Below are 20,876 nucleotides of genomic sequence, written 5' to 3'. Positions count from 1 at the left end.
CATTTACAAGCTGGAAAACAATCTAATACAGTGGGAGAACACTGACAAATTTGAAACTCTGAAAAATTATTTGCGCAACATCGTAAAAAAATGTTGCAGTTCTGAAGAAGGAAATCTCAAAAACAACATTTTTTTTACATTTTGCAAGCTTGCAAATCTTATTTTTCGATCTTGAAAAACTTTTTTTTGTAAGATTTTGAGTTTTCGAACACTTAGTTTCAACCTTTCAGACCTGTATTTTCAGTTTTGAATCATGGCAGCATTTAAATCCCATACTCTCTCTCCCATACAATGTTCTCGGATCCAAATATGGTCATTTCCTTTTCATCAGCAACCAATTGTGAAAGTACAATGGGGCATTTAACACTAAAAGTGAATCTCATTGGCTGATGCCAATTTCTGACAACGTGATTCGTTCAGACGCATCACGTGACGTGCTCTGACATTTCCACAGTGTTTTTGACTGTTTTTCTGTTTAGTTGAAGGCCATAAATGCTGAGTTATAGGTTTTGATGTGTTTTAGTTGGTTTGTATTGTTGATTGCTAAGGATTTGACAAGATATTGTGTCTGTAAATAGTTGTTTCCACTAAAAAAAATAATTAGCTTTTACATTACAAATCTTTAAATGCCGTTTTCTCAAAATGAGTTTTTTGTCATTCTTCAGTACAAACATCTTAGCCTATGTAGCAGCTATGTGCACCAAACTCTCCAGTTATACACTTATATTCTGTATTCTGAAGATATCTCCAGAGGGATTGGTTAATAAATCATTATTGGCCTGATTAATAAAAATAAAAAAATGTGCAGAAAATATATAAATATGCTGAAATCTCTCTGAACATCTTTTTTCATCTTGTGTGTAATCAAAATGAAAAAAATAATTTAGCACTTGGCTTTATCATATGTTCATCATATGTCCGCAAATATCATACATAAATATTTAATACATGATTAAATAGCAAAATAAATAACTAATACTAAAATAACACTGGACTAATTAAGCTATGCTAAACTGTTTCTATAGGATCCACATATTTTACATGTTAAACTAAAGCTACCTTTTTGAACAAGTAGCTATCTAACAAAGTATGGATATATGATATTTTTAAATCAATATGCTCAAGATTAATTAGCCTAGACATAAGTAGATTTTGTTTATTCATCAATGCTTATTTACTGCAACTGCTGCTATGCAAATTGAATGGGATGTGGATAATAAATAAAAACAATTTATTATATTAAATTTATATTAGTTATATTAATTCATTAATTGTGTATTTATTTCTATGAATTATTAATGTTATTCTGCATTTATATAAGTAAGGCTATTATATATATTATATAAGGCTATTATAAATAAATTATATTATTATTATTAGGGGTGTAACGGTTCACAAAATTCACGGTTCGGTTCGATACGATACACTGCTGTCACGGTTCGGTACGTTTTAGATACAGCAAAAAGAAAAAAAAAGCTAGACTGTTTATTTTAATCTAACGGCTAGCAGGGTGCTAGCATCTATACGGCGCGAAAGAGCGGGTAGAGCGAGCATTCGCGTCCCATACACCACACGACCGTGAGTATCTCTGTGTGTGGAGAGTTATTAATAAACCAGCCAACAGGAGACAGTAGTATCTGTTACTCTTTTAGATCGGAACTCAATATTCAAACTTACACAGGCAAGGCCATATCACAAGTCACTCCCCTACACATCTCTCTCCATGACGGTGACAGTCACCCTTTTATAACATGGCAGTAAATGAACCCGAATCAACTCAAACTAACTCAGACATGAACATGTATAACATTACTAATACAAGAACTCAACCATCTTGCTTAAATAACCCATAATTGAACGTTAAACAAATACCCATGATGCACCTGGCTGCCAGTGCTGACTTACGGGTCATTACAATATGGAACTCTATAACTCTTTATATTGAGTGCGTCGCTTGCGCTTTTGGTCGACGCAGCAACAAAACGTCCTTGCGTGGAGCAAGCCATTGAGATGAATGGGTTTTATAGGGCAGCGCCGCGCATACCGCGTCCTGTGTGAATGGCCCATAAAGGCGCTCGCTCACTTACAGGGAATCCAAAGTGCACCCAAACACCAGACCTGTTGGTTATTGGAGGATCTTCTATTTCTGGTCTGTTAAACGCATTGGCCATTTTGCAACGAGCCTTCAGCGCGTACTGAGTGAGCGAGCGCCTGACTGAGTAGCCTAACATAAACATATAAGTTGGTGTTTTTTTCTTCTTCGGGGGTGTCAGGGGCATTGCCTGTTACGTCGTTTGGGTTATTGGGCTACCTTGTTGAACGCATATCATTATATTTCACAATTTTTTTTTTATTTTCCAAATATAATTAATTAGTCCAACGAACCGTTCGGTCCATAATGCGTACCGCGTACCGAACCGAAAGCCTCGTACCGAACGGTTCAATACGAATACGCGTATCGTTACACCCCTAATTATTATTATTATTTGTGAGTAGGACACTGTTCATACATTGGATTCTTTTATTTATTACAGTTTTTCTTTCACTTTTGTAAAGTGAAAAGTTAATACAAATTCTATTTGAGTGTTTTGATTTAGAGCAGTGAATAACTGCTATTAAAATATAATAGGGTATCCCTGTTTATTACTGATTTTAAAGGTTACTGAACTCTTGAAATAATATGGATATACAGTTCAAACAACACAAGATTAGCCCCTCTGTATTAATCGTGGCTCCTCTTGTTTCCCCCAGTTGAAAAAATCCTAGAATCACCCCTGCGCTACACAAATGAACATTATACAGTAAACAACATACAGAGATGGAGTTTGTGTGGAGCAGCATTTACTGTAAACCAAGCCACACTGAGACACGGATGAACATAGAAACACGAAAGGGCGAAGGTAGGCGAAAAACAATAAGGCAAAAGAGTAGTATTTATAGTATTTGGGGGGAAACAGTGTCCCAAATGTACCTGGATGACCTACTACTTCTGGCTATTTTCTGAAATGTGAATCTGATTGCCATTTTATATCCCATAAGGCCATGGGAGAGGATTTATGAATGACAGTGGAGCGATGCAACTGACACTGTTGCATTACAGTGACAACAGAGTGGATATAATTTTAATGATTATTTTATGATTAATTTGTCATAAACTGCGACTGCCGAAACATCCAAGCAAAAATAACAAACAGTACACAATAGCTGCCTTTAAGGGTGTTCACATTTGGGTTCAATCTTTAGAAGAACCAACTGAGATTCAAACCAAATCAAGCACCTACTAGACAGTGTGGATTTCAGACTTAAATCAACACAGTGCTGTGCTTCACTCTGAAAACACACCAGACTAAATTATGGCCTTTCTAAATCAAGCATATAGCAAATCCAGTTTAACAATTTCCTCAATTCTATTCATTTAATTTAACCCTTTAGGCTCCAGGGTTTTTTGGAATGCATCAAGAATTCAAAAGCTTGTGGCTTAAAAGGGATTTAAGATTTGAAAAATGTTGAGCATGACCGAAAGTTTATGTGGGGTGTAAATATACTCATAATTTGCATATTATAACGTCATCTGATGATTATCTCGAATTAATAATAATCAGGAAACAGTATATATTGAATTGCTGTTTGAACTTATTTGAATGTTTTTTTTGTCTTTTTATCCTCATTCCAAATGGTCAGAAAAGAGGAAGCAATTAGTAAAACAAGAGAAAGTACTATAGTATTACTATATTACTATATTACATAGCAGTAGCCTACTTTTTGATCAGTTCATCAGTAATATTCAGGAAATAATAGATGACGTAATGAGCATGACGTAATGTTGGTCTAGAATCTAAGTACTACATGCCTGCCATGTAGTTGTAGGGTATACAAATGAGATATTACTACAGTCTATTTTTGGGGGGGGGGGGTGGTGTTGGCGCAGTGGTTAAGACACATGCCTTTGTGTCCCGGGACCCGGGTTCGAATCCACTGTGAGACACCAATGTGTCCCTGAGCAAGACACTTAACCCCTAGTTGCTCTAGAGGCGTGCGACCTCTGACGTATATAGCAATTGTAAGTCGCTTTGGATAAACGTGTCAGCTAAATATGTAAATGTAAATATTTTCTTATATATATATATTTAATACCATACTACATCTAAGTAGGCAGAAGTGGTGGCACCTACCGTGGTTGTTTTTGTTGTGCACCGGTGTGTAGTGGTTCTTGGACGTCCGTACAGGTGTGTTCTCTTTGGGTGAGGTGTCTATAGCCGCGATGTTTTCATGCTCGTACTGTGATACGGGAACGGGCCCCTGCTGTCTCAAAATGTCTGCCAGTGCTCTGTGGAAAAAAGGAAAAAAAGTTGAAGATCATTTCAATGCTATCCAAAAAAAAAAAAAAAAAAAACACCATACAAATTCAGCTTTACTTTGAAATAAATCCTTGTTTAGTGTTTCATCCAGTTTAAAGATACAAACACACCAGCCCCCAAGAGGTTTAACCAATTTGCCCCGTTTAGGAGATTGTTTCTGTTTTCCAATTTGTGGAGGTTCTTGCCTCTTGCAACCAGCAATCCTTTTTCTCTTTTTCACACACATACACAACTATAATTGCACATTATGTTATAATAAGCAAGTTTAGTCTCTCAGGTTTTCAGGACCTCAGGCCTGCGAGCTCTACAGCAGCAAACAAAAGCCATTAATCAATGTTTCTCCGCAATATGGCGTTAGAGCAACACCCCACCCACACCAGCCTAATGGGATTCAAATTCTATTAATGTTTTTGCTCTTTGGCCTGAAGGACATGCTTTCTGACTCGAGACCCAACTGCCTCATGGATTTTCTGCGCAGCAGCAATCTGAGATTCTGTTGGCTGAGTGAATAGTGTTTTCTCACAAATGCAGTTTTCGGAGTGGAGGCTTCTTCTTAATGGCAAACTTTTTTAATTCCAGATGAACTTTGTAAAAGTGCTTTAAAAAAAAATGGTGACCGAAAAGGTTGGTGGCTAAAAGGATAAATAAGTAAATGTGTGAATGAGATCTCAAAGCTGTAAAATGATCTTAATTTTAATGGTAAAGACGGCAAAAAATGTTATGGTTCCCTAAAAATAAAAAACTATTAAAATATATATATTTTTAAAATGTTTATTTTACAGCAAAACACTTATAAATTTACAGCTTTTGTAAGTGAAAAAGAACAAATCATCTTATAAACAACTACAAAATGTAAAACTTTGTCACTGCAGATGATCTTTTGATTTTGGTATTGTGTTGCCTTAATCGGTAAAAATCATATTGGTTGAATGAAATAGGTGAACAGCGTGAAAAAAGTAAAATATAACTGAAAGCTGTGTTTAAAAAAAAAATGTTAACAGTAAAACAGTGTAAAGTGAAAACTGTAATAAGTCTAATGGGACTTTTCATATAATTTCACAATAAATTACATTTAAAGTTACAGCTTTTATTAGCGAAAGAACAAGTCATTTTAAAATTTACAGTCAAATAAAATAAAATAAAATAAAACTGCCACAGAAGTTTCACTGCAGACAAACTTTGGCATACATTTTTTTTTTTCTTCTTAGTGGTCACAGACCAAAAAGTTGCAGGCTCTCGTTCATATTTTCACATATTCAATTTTAGTTAAGATAAACTAGGCTTGACAAATGTTTACAGAGGGATGTTAGAGAAAAGTTTCACGGACATACATTGAGATTTTAATCCAGTGCAAATCTGACAAGTCTTAATTTTAACAGTAAAAACTATATATATATATATATATATATATATATATATATATATATATATATATATATATATATATAAACCCTGTAAATTATTAATCAATTCACTGTAAATTTCCTAACTATGAAGAACTGTAATAGATCTAATGGGGCATTTCATGTAATTTTACAGTAAAATATTGTTCAATTAAATTTTCTTTAAATACTTTAAACAACTTTATTATTTGAAAATTTATTTATTTGTTACAAATAATAAATTAAAAATAAATCAATGAACTTTTTTACTGTTTTTCTGAATAGTTTGTATTCATGTTTTTTAAAGTAATGATCTTTTTGGTTTTAATTTTAGTTTCTGTTTTAGTTAACTACAATAACTCTGCTTCATAAGACTTTGAGTTTAGTGCACAAGTCATTTCAACAACTTTGAGAACCAGATGATGCGCCATAAACAAGAACATTTTCAAGCAAAGTCCAATAGTAGAAAGTGCATCTCTGGGAAAACCGTAAGGTCAAGACAAGGTTCTCTCTGGTCTAGGGTTTGTAAAAGTCCATCAAAGGAAACTTTTTTTTTTTTTTTTTTTTTTTATGATGTAGCCATCAAAGGATTTTTTAAAATCTGAACGAGTGCCATGGCCATCCTAAAGATTCCTTTGATGAATAATCATTCATTCAGAAGCAGAAAAAAGGTTGAACCAGGTTGGACCATGAGTTCTTATGGCACACATCGATGCGGCGGGATCCATCTCTCCTCACATGAGGTGCCTGATATGGCGTCTTAACTGTGTCAATGTCAGCGTATTCGCTCTGCCTCGCGGTCCACATCTCTGAGCGCGCCACAGAGACAGATAGAAAGAAAGAGAGAGAGAGAGTGACTTTGGAAGGAAGTATAATTAGTCTTTCCCTTCCAGGAGAAGGCCTTTTTTTAACAGAAGTTCTCCTCACGTGGGGGCGACCTGGTTTCACTGCCCCAGTTGGCTGTAAGGCTCTGAGCGCAGCTGTACCGATCCACCTTCTTCAGCTCAAGCACCGCAGGACTGGGGCCTGGCTACATTAAACTACTTGAGTTTGCTCTTTTACTGTAGTTTTTACACATCACGTTCATTCCTTTAGAGATTTCGAAAAGTTGAACTTTATGCATCCCTTCACAGGTAAGAGTTTTACCAGCGTGCTGCATCGTCAGCATACTGACGAATACAACAATGCTCCAGGTTCAATAACTCATGATGTTAAGCTTGACAGCATTAGCTATGTTAAGTAACCACAAAAAAAAAAAAAATAATTGTTGACTTATTCACCAGATGAAATCAATCAATAAGATAAAAATCCTTGCGGTTACAGTAACATGCTCATAGTACAAGTATACTGTTATGATACTGTGAAATAATCATGCAACAGTCTTTTCTGTATTAAGTTATATTCAGTCATTCAGCTTTAGTGTCATGAGCCATGAAAAACTGGTAAACAGCAGTGATTTGAACAGAAAGTAAATTGATTTTTACTTTCTTTTATGTAAAGCACTTTGAATTACCATTGTGTACGAAATGTGCTATATAAATAAACTTGCCTTGCCTTAATTTTCATGACCCCCACAAACTAAAGAAGATAATTTTAAAAACTTTACAGGTCAACAACAATAAAAACTGTCACTAAATAATCATGCTTTTGAAAACTATCCACATTTCATTTTTTAAACCCTCATGAATAAGTGGGAAGTTTTTTTTTTATATATATTATTTATTTATTTAATATATTATCTTAATGATCGTCAATTTAATGGTAAAATACTGTAAAAAATTATACAGTAAGCATAAGTTTAAAAACGTTCCTTTCTAATGGGACTTTCAAAATACTGTTACATTTATTTATTTATATTTAATTATTTTATTTTGTATTTTTTTGTAAATGAAAAAAAAAATAATAATCTCATTACTTAAATTGGGGGGAAAAGAAATTGTAGTAAAATAGTAAAATTGACATTTCCAGAAATTTTAACTGTGAATAAACTTTGTCACTTAGAGATAGTCTTATTTAGTGGTTAAGAATCAAAGATTTTCACAATTTTACAGATTAAAAACAAACAAACAAAGAAGACTTTTGTCAATAAATAATCATGATAAATGCTTTTAAACAATATGAGCTTCACATTTCTGTGCATGGCATTGTTTACATTTTAAGAGCCTTGCTGCAACTGTCATTTATCTATCTATCTATCTATCTATCTATCTATCTATCTATCTATCTATCTATCTATCTATATATATAATTCTTATAAATAAATTATAAATAAATTATAATTTTATTAATCAATAATTTATTGAATATTAAATTAAGTTAAATAAATGTTATTTTATTAATTTAATCATTTTTGGTGGTTATTTATTATAGCTACAAATAACAAATTATGACGATAATAATAATAATAAAAAAAATCATATTTCACACACACACACAAAACACACACACACACAAACACACACACACATACACACAAAACACACACACACACACACACACACACACACACCCTACTCAAATAGATAGATAAATGAATAGGATAAATGCATTGTGCATGTCCAAATGCCACACATTCAACCTTCTCTGTCTCTGCAGATCCTCATCAAAAGTCATTCAGTCGTCTGGTGTTAATACAGTACATGCAAGATGATGCTAGTGGTAATTTGTGCCTAAGTGCTATCCTGTTTGCTCTAAAGACACATCTAAACATCAGTGTGAGTTAATTACATCCTCACCAACCCCCTGATGCAGCCTCTGGGGACGGACGAGCACCGATTCCCAACAAATCAAGGCCAATTTTCCTCATTCCACACCTGAATTGGGTTGAATAGTGAAACATATGGCGGCTTAAGAGACCTGATGTCGCTACAGCTCAAATTAAACACACTGTCTCACTTATTCAAACTCTGGTTTGTGTTTAAAATGCATGTAAAATGACCAGAGATTCAAGTAATGATGCATTCAAGGAAAGAAAAAATTACTTGTGAACTAACAAAATAACATTTACCTGCATGAATGCATTTTGCAGAAACTTTTGTTCAAAGTGACTTCAGGCCCATTCGTACCAAAAATGATAACTCTAAAGTCTTAAAAATCATTCACAAGTATAATGATAACAATATAGAAGAACGTTATTGTTGGAATAAGTTTCAGAATGATTCTTTCCATTTGAAATTTGATAAAAGCACCGACAACCAATTAGAATCCACCTGGCTTTAAAGAGCTCAAACATTTAAAGTGGCAGACAACAAAACAGTAGCTAACTTATAATAAACAGAGGCGACAGAGCATTAGTATCCATTGGTGTGGATGATAATATTGTTGTTATAGTTGCATTTATATTTCTTGGTGTGAACAGGCTCAAATGTTACAGCAGAACATGCTTTAGAACCACTTTGGACTATTGATGCTTGCTATTGTTATTAGCATCAGTTCAAATATGTGCAAAATGGGTCAATCAGAGGACTAGTTTATTTCCAAAGCAGTGAAATGGAGAACGGCTGTGACAGAGTGGCCCATCTGGGTAAAAAGTCCTGGTTTTATGTCAGCGCACGCTCGGATTGCATCGGCGCGTGTTCCCGAGGAGACTGATCAATACGAGGCGCTCGGATCACCCGTGGAGGCTTTCAGACCGCGGCCTCTCTGTTGTGCTGAAGGTCACCACTGAATCTGCATGTGCTGAAAACAGTAGCCATCTCTTTTTACCTCTTCCACCTCTCAGCCGCGGCGCTCACAGATTTCGCATGTCCCGGGGGAGGGAGGGGGGGTCTTGAAATGTACTGTTATTCAAACCGTGGCTTTTCGGCACTAAGCTAATCTTGTGTTCCACTCAAACTGCTCACACATGGCTGTCAGGTTATAAAGCGTAAAGCTTTAGCATTACCGGCAAACCGGCTCCGGGCAATCTGATTGGCAGGATTGAAAACTCCCAGAGTGCTTTTCACTGGACACAATAGGCATTCGGTTCTAAAAAAAAGCCTTTGTGTTTGAGTTTCCACGTGATGTCGAAAGTTTAAAACACTCTCGGGTCAGAAATGAATCATTATATGCTCATAGACCTCAGAAAGTAACTTGGTGCAGGATGTAAAAAACAAAAACTCAAATCTTTTCAACAACTGCTAAAGCGGATGGAGAGGATTTCGTCTGGCCTTCTAGCACTGTTGCATGATGTTTTCAGATTGAATCTTTAAAAGGTTAGTTAGATTTTGATATATACTGTATATCAAAATCTAACTAACCTTTTAACTAGGCTACACAATCATGGGGAAGACTACTGATCTGACAGTTGTCCAGAAGACAATCATTGATACCCATCACAAGGAGGGTATCCCACAAACATTAATTGCCAAAGAAGCTGGGAGTTCACAGACTGCTGTATCCAAGCATGTTAACAGAAAGTTGAGTGGAAGAAAAAAGTGTGGAAGAAATAGATGCACAACCAACCGAGAGAACCACAGCCTTATGAGGATTGTCAAGCAAAGTCAATTCAAGAATTTGAGTGAACTTCACAAGGAATGGACTGAGGCTGGGGTCAAGACATACAGACATGTCAAGGAATTTGGCTACAGTTGTTGTATTCCTCTTGTTAATCCACTCCTGAACCACAGACAACGTCAGAGGCATCTTACCTGGGCTAAGGAGAAGAAGAACTGGACTGTTGCCCAGTGGTACAAAGTCCTCTTTTCAGATGTGAGCAAGTTTTGTATTTCATTTGGAAACCAAGGTCCTAGAGTCTGGAGGAAGGATGGAGAAGCTCATAGTTGCTTGAAGTCCAGTGATAAGTTTCCACAGTCTGTGATGATTTGGGGTGCAATGTCATCTGCTAGTGTTGGTCCATTGTGTTTTTTGAAAACCAAAGTCACTGCACCTGTTTACCAAGAACATTTAGAGCACTTCATGCTTCCTTCTGCTGACCAGCTTTTTGAAGATGCTGATTTCATTTTCCAGCAGGATTTGGCACCTGCCCACACTGCCAAAAGCACCAAAAGTTGGTTAGGCCTAAAAAAAAAAAAAGTTTTGTTCCGGTTGGTTGTCAGTTGAGGTCATTGGTCGGTAGGGATTTTTTTTTTATTTAATTTATTTATTTTTTCTCCAGTGGCAGTTTTACACACACACACACACGCGCGCTGATTTTAAATGTGTGTACCGGTACTTTTACGACAGTGATTCTGTATTCCCGTTTAAAGTCTGTTGTTGCCATAGACACGCAAAACGCACACACACACACAAAAAGCCTTCGCGGGAGTTTGACAGGCGATCTCATAGTAGATTAACATGGAGGATTTGAACTTGAAAAACGGAGTGTACAGACATCTTTTTGTAGTCAAACAACATTCTTTATGATGTTCATTTATGTGGTTTATTTGATTTTGATGCTATAAATTAACTAGAAGCAAGAGACGATCAGTTAGTTTTAACTGATGATCTAACTTACAGCGATCTGTTCGACAAATTCAAGAGCCACAAAACGGTATTTATTGTTTACATTTCTTTAAAAAATGACCACATTTGAAAGGTGAAATAACCAAATGAGACTTTGTTTCATATTAAAAGTAAGCTGGTAATGTTAATGTCCTGTCTGTCAGCATGTTGTCAGTGCCCTCTCTGTTCCGCGATATATTGTTGACCCCCCCCCCCCCCCCCCCGTGTTTCTCTTAATGTTACGATTTCCAAACCTTAAGTTATAGCTCACTTTAGGAATTGACAGTTAAAGGGTTTTGATGCAATACTTAATGGTTTTTAACGGATTACTTAAGTGTAAAACAGCATTTAAAGGAAACTGTAATTTAATTAACGATGTGTGAAAGACCGTTCTTCCCCAGTCTCATAAAATAAATTTGGGTCGCACATAAATTGACAGGGTCGGTCGGAAATCGGAACCAAACAAATTTTTTTTTTAGGCCTTAAATGACCATGGTGTTGGTGTGCTTGACTGGCCAGCAAACTCACCAGACCTGAACCCCAGAGAGAATCTATGGGCTATTGTCAAAAGAAAATGTGCTTCCATACCACCTCAGCAGTGCCACAAACTGATCACCTCAATGCCATGCCGAATTGAGGCAGTAATTAAAGCAAAAGGAACCTCTACCAAGTATTGAGTACACGTACAGTAAATTAACATACTTTCCAGAAGGCAAATAATTCTCTTTTTTTATTGGTTTTATGAAGTATTCTTATTTGTTGAGGATTTTCTTTTTATCTGAAAATGATCACACGTTATAACAGCTCACATTGTAAAACATATTTGATCATTTTTTTACTTTTTAGGATTATTTTCCCACCTTGTTTTGTTTCCAGTCAAAAAATTTTTCAATAAATAAAAAAAATGCTACCTATTCTTGGATTCAATGTTTTTATCAACTTGTTTTCCATCACTTAGCAAAGGTTTTGTATTTCTTTTTGGAACTGATTGATTGTAGGCCTCATCGATCTGAGCTTACGTAACATTTTCCACAAATAATGATTTATTCACTCCAAAACCAAGGTGCATAAGCTCAGATCAATGAAGCCTACGATTAAAGTCGACAAAAAGATCTTTGACCATAATGCTTTGAAGAACACAAACTCACACACATCAAGCCTCATCCATGAAACATGAAGAGCAGAACACATTTCTGTGTAAATCATTTGTAAAACCTTGCATGAACTGTTTGCTTTGCTCATGATTTCATGTAAGGCTCATGACCAGTAAAGCCGTCCCTACACTTACCCCTGATCCTACAGGGTAAACACCCATGAGGCACTTTATTTTCCACTTTTAGCATATGTGCTTAATTTTTATTGAAAATTCAAACCTTTCCGATGTGATATGTGATGTGAAAAGGGAGGAGAACAAGCTCGGCTTCAGGTGTATTCAAACTTGTTTCAATATCGTAAAAATTTACTACATGTGTGTGTGTGTGTGTGTGTGTGTGTGTGTGTGTGTGTTTTACACACATTCCATCACAATTTTGTCTCTTAGTTATAACATATAGTTGTACACATATATCATCACATATTCATGGCACCAGCACTCATTATGTCTGAACTTTCATTTAGAATTTTTTTTTGCAAAGTCATGTTCTTTCTGCCTTATTCCCTGACTGCTGAATTTCTCTCAAGGACTTTTCTCGATTCTGATGTTTTCTCCCACAGGCTGATCATTCCCTGGCCATTTCAGCAGGTGTCTAAGACAGCACAGCGGCATCAATATTTAAACAAAGAGAGACAACACGCTGAGACACAGCAGGGGTTTCTGGGTAGCTGAGAGTTGGACTCATCACACAGGGAAGATGCGATCGGACAAGACTGCAGTTGCTTGCCCAATCACATTCCTGATTATGTCATCAGCACCAGATAATTAGACGGCATTATAATCAAACTCCTCCTGCATCACAGTGTCATGTCACTGTGATGCAGAGAAAATAGTTAAAATAATTACAGGCTTGTTGTTGAATTGACAAATATGTTTGTGTTTAAGATAGCTTAGATTTTGGCCAGTAGTCCTTAAAGGAAAGTATGCTAATTAAAGTGGGTGAATCTCATTAAGAAAATTCCAGGTCATATTTCACTCCAGAATTATAAAAAATATATATATATTTTGCCCAAATAAAAAATATGTTTCTAGGAGGTGTAAGAGTTAAGATTTTGATTATTTTTAAGACAATTAAGCACCCAAATAAAGTCTTGTTTAGACACAATATGTATGTGTATTTAATATTAAAATTAACAGAAAATTCCATATACAAATTATACAATAATATCAAACACTTTACATTATACATTACTTTATAATTAAAATAATAGGGAATTTATCACATAAAAGGGGGGGGGGGGTAAAAATAATGGTGCCTTTTCTTTTCTTATGTAGGCATTAATACATATTCTTTTTTATATATTTTCATATAAATAAATATATAACTTTTAATTACTTTTAATAAGACTTTCACCCAAATAAGCTTTGAAAAATGTAATTATGTAACACAATAGTACTGGGGCTCTTTTGTTGGCACAAATGAGTCATAAGTTACAAGAGCATGAATTACAACCCATGATCCATTTGAGCTAATCCATTTTTTACCCAGTATGAGGTAATTAAAATTCTTTAGTCCTCACTTTGTCATCAGTCTCAAGTATAACTATAGATCATGAGGTCAAACCACAACCAAGCCATAGTGCACTACTTACAAAAACTCTAGAGTCCTTGTAATCGATTCATAATGAATCAGCCAGAGAGGAGTGAGGCAGATCTTGTCCCTCATTGACCGAGGTCTCACCTCTAGTTATACAGACGTTCTCCTCAGAGAAACCGCATTTCATGCGCCTGTGCTCTTCAAACACACAAAACACATCAAGAGCCTTCCAGCTCGGAGTGGTTTCACTACACATCTGAGCCTCTGGGTAAACACACTCATAATATATTTAACTGTATTTTGGTGCAAATTACCACCCTCTACACACAGCCTAAATGAAGCTGAGCAGATTTAAAGGGTGGAAATGTTAAAACAAATGTTCTGGAACATTCTGTACCCTCACAGCTCACACTGTAGTATGAAACCTCACTGGCGTCTCTCTGTGAGACAGTGAGCAGCAGGGACATTTTTTTTTTTCGGGGCAAGTATTGATGGAGAACAACACAGATCTAAAATTGGAGTTTAACCCCAAAACCCTCTGAGAAATGTTCAATCAGTTCATGGAAATATATGAATTACCTCTAAATGTAAAAATCAACACAATAAATGCAATTAATGACTGACTCATACTTATCAGAGACTTTAAAGAGACTTTAAAGTCTGGTAGTGTGTGATCCTTAGTCGTGTAGTGTACGATAGCCAGTTTTTCTCTGTAACCATTTACATAAGTGTAAGATAGCGTTTTAAATCTGTTCAGATTTGTGTAGTGAGTTGTGTAGTGTATTCCAGCCTTAAGTCCAATGGACTTCTTTAATGGTGTTTTCTTTGGGCTCATCATCAGCCCTTGGTCACTTTGCTTTGGTTTCCAGTGAATAAAGAAAGTTCCATTGAAATACCATGAGTAAATAACAACAGATTGTTAATTTTTTAGTATGCCAATCACAAGTGTCAACTGGCTGTACAGAATGTAATTCGTTCTTCACAAATCCAAGAAACCTCATTGTGAGTGCCAGCCAAATTCTAATCAAACTGCCTGAGCTTGACTAATATTTGCAGCACGGATCAGTTCGATAAGAGAAGAGCAATGTGCCATCTTTAATACTCTCAACAGCTCTGCACATGAACAACTTTGCCTTGCCGGGTGACTGGCTAAAATGGCTATAAAGTCAGTGTTATGTAATATTTACTATGAAAATTCAACATTTCCTTTACCGAAATTAAATGAATAAGCAATAGAGATAAAACATAATAGCATTTTTTTTTACCTTCAAAACCAAAGAAACCTTTCTCTTTTTTGACACTGACAAACCTGAGCAATATAAATCTGTCTTATTGACAAACTGCGCCATGAAGACCTAGTTCCTTCTACTACGATGGTTTCCTGTTGACCTCTATCTCAGCACAAGACTAATGAAATTCAGAATCAATCCCTCCTAGACGCAGATGAGTCCTAGATTTAATACAGTATGCAATTAACTATTAATATTCCATCTTAACCCAGCACTTATTTTGTGATCAAGACCGCAAAAGCTTCCACTTACGGTCTAGTTTATGTACTGTATGTTATAAATGAAATGTGTTACAAGGTCTCGTTCATTTCTTTTTTCTTCATTCAGCCTTATTAAATAAAAATGACAAATCACTCTAATTTTACACACAGTCTGTATTCTTCAACTTTTGTGTATAAGAAGTAAAGTGTCTCTAAAACATACTGTGTTTATCTGAATTTCTTTCCACTTTTATCTCAATAAATTGATTTGAAATGCTAATAAGAAAAAAATACAGCCTTTTCATATTTTTGATGGCTATATCCTCATAATTTCTGATTTTGTGAATGTAATTGTGAGTTCATGGGCTAATATTTTGAAGAAACACTATCACCCAAAATGACTAACAGTACAGGTTCGGTTCTCCTTCTTGAAGCAGAGTGGTGATATGAATCAAACCCGTTAATGGTTATCCATATGCCACATTTAGCACTGTAAATTTACCTAAGTATCTTATGCACTTTCACATGCACTAAGTATGTTAAGGTAGAACTAGCTTAAGGGGTCTGTTCACCTAAAAATTCCCAACAAAAATGGACCCCATTTGAAGTACCACAGAAGAAAGAATGTATACAGGTAAGTAAATGATTACAGAATTTTAAATATTAGGTGAACTATCCTTCAAATATAAAAACTGCACATTTTTGCATAGTACACACTTTGGTTACCAGCCCTGGGGTGGTTGAACCACTACATCACACACTATACATTAACCAAAAGCTAGCATTTCCAAACACATCTCTTGGGCTTACCTCTGGACATTCATTTCTTGAGGTGGTCTGGTGGCTTTATCATAGGCCACTTTGGCAGAAATCCCCAGGATGATAATGAGGGTGATGACCCCACAGGTGATGTAGACGGTGGTGTTGGTCTGGTCCAGCGCTGGGTCGTATGTGTCCCCTGTGGGTGCGGGTGAGGGTGGTTGGGTTTTGATCCAGTCGGGGGTGTTGTAGTTGGTACAGACTCTCTGATCCACTCGTTTGGCTTTCAAAGGACAGCAGAAGCGCAGGAAGCAGCTCCCGCAGCAGTACCGGTGGTCGGTGTTGTTGCAGGAGAACTCTTTATCGAACTGACCGCTCACATCGTAGTAGCCGAGACAGGTGTCATGATCACCGATAATGGGCGCCTGGACTTGTGTGATCCGTCGGGGTGCCACTGTCGGAGCAACGGTGCTGTTGACCTCCTTTACTTTGGGGGGTCTCTTTGGAGGGGGTTTGCTCCGCTTGGCCGTGGATGCGCCCAAGACGCACAGTGGGTCTAGATAGACCAAAAGAAGCAGGAGGTGTCGTATCCCCATGGCTTCAAGTGGTGATATGCGTTTTTCCTCTATTTATAGTTTCTTCAAACCAGCACTGACCCGCTTGTCATGCACTCTTGTGGGTCCTCCATTCTCCATCGCTCCATAGCATCATTTCAACAGTCTTACTCCCTAAGACTCTCATTCTTTAAGGCATAAGTGCTTATAGATTGAGACCAATAATTATGCAATGCCCATTTCGTTGAGTGGAAGGAATGAAAAGGTTTTCAAACTTGTAATCTACTTATTCAAGACTGATTACATTATGTTTATCTGAAAAACAAACAAAAAATGAGAAGGAAAGCAATGAAACTCTTCTCAGTTAATGTCTGAAAAAGCTACGGTCTATATGATTTCAGAACCACGGACAGCACACATCTCCTGGTTTGTTTGTTCCAGCAAAAATCATTATACGTTGTTGACAGAAACAAAATGTATACTAAGTTAACACAAATACTGTCAACACTACTTACAAAACGCTATGAATACTGAATCTATCGGTGTGAATCTGTTGTATAACAGCATTATATACTGCATAAAATATAGAGATATGAAAAGAAATCAAAATCTCTTTACATGTCATCAGTTTACACATTCATGTTCAAGAATGAACAAATAAATTGAAATTGAAATTAAATTAATTAATAAAATTAAATAAATAAAAGCGGGAATTTCCCTCAAGTAAACCTAAAGGTGTTTCATGTGGTAACGTATAAGATAATAGGTTTTAAAAATATGATTTACCATAAATTAATCAGGGACTACGTTGGATGACAGCAGCGCAAGTCATTTTTTAAGCCATGCCGGTTACACTTATCCTCTCAAGGTAATGTCTGCACATTTTCACTTTTACAGTGTAGTAAAGCGAATAAATACTCACAAATTAAATTACAATCTACTCATGTTATCTCTAACATCCGACATTCATTCATGAAGAAGATAAAAAGTGGCTTTAACAATGCAAAAAAAGGACAGAACTTACGAGTCCAGTGCGCTCGACTCCGGGATGTCCGTCACTGCGTCTCCGAGACGAACAGAGCTGAAAGAGAGATGCTGCTCCACTGTGACCCGCCTCCATCGATCCCGCGCGCTCGCTCTCTCTCTCTCTCTCTCGAACGTTGTTCTTCTACAAGTCAGGTAATTACAAACCTAGTCTAGTTAGTCTCCGGTAAACGCACGCATACCTGCAGGCTTGAGCAACCTACACGACCTCTCCTACAACTGCATTAGTGTCATGGACAGCCTTTGAACACACGAGACATGTTCCTTGATCAACATTCCTGTCAGGAAAACACAGAACTGTACTTTCAGTGCAATCTAGTGTTTAAAAGCAGCAAACTATCATCATTTAGTAAGAATGTATTGTTCGGCTGTGAATTCTCTCTATTTTAAGTCTATACTCTTACAAATATGATCAACTGTGTCAAATCTTTTATAAAAAATATCGAACATACATTTAATCTCACAATAAACATCCACGAAGATAAAACATCCAGATCCATCGATAAACGAATATAGCCGTTGTGACCGTTAACTTTTGAATTTTGCAAGCGCGCGAATTCCTGTGAAGGACTGGATGGCGCATATAAATATCGGAGCAGTGATTTAAAGAATATAAAAACAACCAATGAAGTGCTGTTCTACCCTGATTTAACATTATTATCTGTATAAAGTCGAATTTACAATATTTTTTTCCTGATATTAGGCTATAATTCTACCTGCAATCAACATTCAGATTACACATCCCTGTATGTGCAATACGCAAAAGCATACAGAACAATCTATATAACTATAATTTATGTGTTGTGACAGCTTATTTCGTTCAAGAAACCACCCACTGACTGACATGTAGGCTAAAGTAGTCAATCACAGTTCAGTAGCCTATAGGGGCCATTTGAGGGGACAAGGTTATCTGAATTAGCCTTTATGTAGTGCCACTGACAACCGCTTCTGAGTGAAACTGGATATTCAATATGAGAAAAATCTAAGACAGGAATTGATTGGATTGTGAGAAGTGAACATTCTTTGCCAGAAAAGAGCCAGACGTGGCCTAGTTTTCAATATTCAGAATATAATTTATTTCTTTTTTCTTCTTTGTATTATCTGGTAGAAAATGAAGGGGGCATTTTCTGGTAGTTTTCGTGAGATTCATCCAACCAATTAACTACCCATGAAATCAAAATGATAGGTTTGTTGTGCAATCCCCTGACACTCAGCATTTCCAAATCCCTGGATCAACAAGAACATACACAGGAACAGTACGCTATGTGATGCATCATGAATGTGACGCAACTTCGATATGCCGTACAGAGCATTGAGTTCAGCTGAGATTTGATACTCTACTACAACAGAATAATTAAAGACGGGAAGATAGATATAAGACCTAGATTTAAGACTTTTTCAGAAGTCAGAAAGTTCAGGAAAAGATTATGAAACCCTGACTCATTGTTATTGGGATGTGTCTTGAACTCGGATGTGTTGGACAGCAAAATAATATAAATATCAAAGAGAAGAACATTATGAGGAAAACATTTAAATGAAATTCAGACTGTTATGCATTTTAGACGTCTTAAGGAGTGAAATAGAAAAGGGATGTTGCTAATGAGAAATAACTTATAATAATAACAACATTTTGTTAGGAATGATAGTTCATTTGCTGTTAGAAACAGATTGTAAAAGAAATATTCTGTTTGATCTGCATCAAACAAGTAACCATGAAACTCTTAAGTGTTTAAGCTTAAATGTATTAATTGCTCATAAAGACTCATTCTGTGCAAAATTTTAATGATAGTATTATTTTATATAAAAGAACATGCTTTTTTTAAATGTCCTTATAGCCAGTTATAGAAATTATATGTATTATTTAATTTAAACAAAACACCATGTTTAACATCCCTGGCTTTGAATAAAAATAAAAACTTTGGTTTTCTTATCCACATTAATGAAAAAAACATTCATTAGAAACATTAAGTACCTTAATAGTAATAATAGAGCTGTAATTTGAGTGGAAATCGAAACTGCGCAAGTTTGTAGCATGTCTCTCAAAAGTAAAGTGCGCATGTAATTTGCAGACACTGTTAAACCAGGAAGAGTTTGAGGAACTTGTCTCATTTTATGAGTTCTTTGGTCCGGAGGTTTGCAAGCAAGCGCTGTCTTTCTGTCAATCAGCATGTATGAGAGAGACAGACGCACAGTGGGAGGACGGATTGTCCATTAGATTTTAACTGCTCCCACCTCAGAACTGCGACCTCAGCAAAAAAAAAAATTCCCTGACAGGTAACGTCAGTGCTGACATTGGCTAAGGAATTATGAGGCAGAAATTTCAGCTCTCTGAAAAGATGTAATTAATCACAGAGGAATATTCAGCTGTGAAGATGGTGCGCCCACACAAGCTGTTCCTCCACGGGACCTCCTATAGTTACATACACCGCTGGACTGTAAACATTTCAGCATTGATAACTGCTTACCACTTGATTGATAAACTGAGAACACTTGCTGACTAATTCAGAAGTTCAAACTTTGCTGGTGTCAGACTTCAGTCTTGTTGATTACATGACTACTAATTAAAGCGCCAAGCTTTCTTTCAGAAACTACAAAATGAAAAGGAGAACATGCACTTTTAAAAATAAAGCTTCCAAAGGGAGGTTTAAGAAAATCACTTATAGGTTCCCTAAAGAACCCTTCATTGAACAAAACAAAGTATGTAAAGAACGTATAAATAATTTGAAGATTCTTTTCTTGAGCATAATAAACTTTTATGAAACTTTCCATGAATGCTTAAGGTTATTTGTGGAACCACAGAAGCCAAAAAGAACCTTTATTTTTAAGAGTGTAAAAGAATGGGCATGTATACGCAGATGCCAACTGTTTCTATAGGCCGCTATACCTAAGCCGTCCACTATATTGTAATGGTCAACTTGGCGTCATTTACCATAGTAACCAATGAATTCGAAGATGCCACAGTCCTGCGATGGTGAATGATGTCAAGTTGACCGTTCCAAGATGGCGGACGCTTCTACTATTTGGAGCAGTCAAATGGGGCATCTATATAATAGATATATATGTGTAAAACACCCTTAACTATGTTTTGTGCACATTTTAGCATCGCTGAAATATTCCATTGACCAATACAAATCTAATACCATGTCTAGGAACCAAAATATAGGAGAATGTTTTCCATT

General features: G+C 36.2%; 1 protein-coding gene across 2 annotated transcripts in view; it reads right to left on the bottom strand.

The window, feature by feature from the left end:
• The window catches only part of LOC132152846 (protein shisa-6-like), a 95,408-nt gene extending 77,057 nt beyond the window's left edge, over positions 1-18,351 (bottom strand). For both annotated transcript variants that reach the window (XM_059561776.1, XM_059561783.1), the window contains exons 1-4: positions 18,150-18,351; positions 17,678-17,938; positions 16,151-16,968; positions 4,173-4,327 (exon numbers count right to left, since the gene is read on the bottom strand). In XM_059561776.1, the coding sequence (XP_059417759.1) occupies positions 4,173-4,327; positions 16,151-16,695 (700 nt within the window). In that variant the 5' untranslated portion in view covers positions 16,696-16,968; positions 17,678-17,938; positions 18,150-18,351. The remainder of the gene's footprint in view (positions 1-4,172; positions 4,328-16,150; positions 16,969-17,677; positions 17,939-18,149) is intronic.
• Positions 18,352-20,876: the final 2,525 nt, after the last annotated feature.

The sequence above is a fragment of the Carassius carassius genome, chromosome 1 (genome assembly GCF_963082965.1).
Source record: "Carassius carassius chromosome 1, fCarCar2.1, whole genome shotgun sequence".
NCBI lineage: Eukaryota > Metazoa > Chordata > Actinopteri > Cypriniformes > Cyprinidae > Carassius > Carassius carassius.
This window is presented reverse-complemented; position numbering and strand designations above follow the sequence as displayed.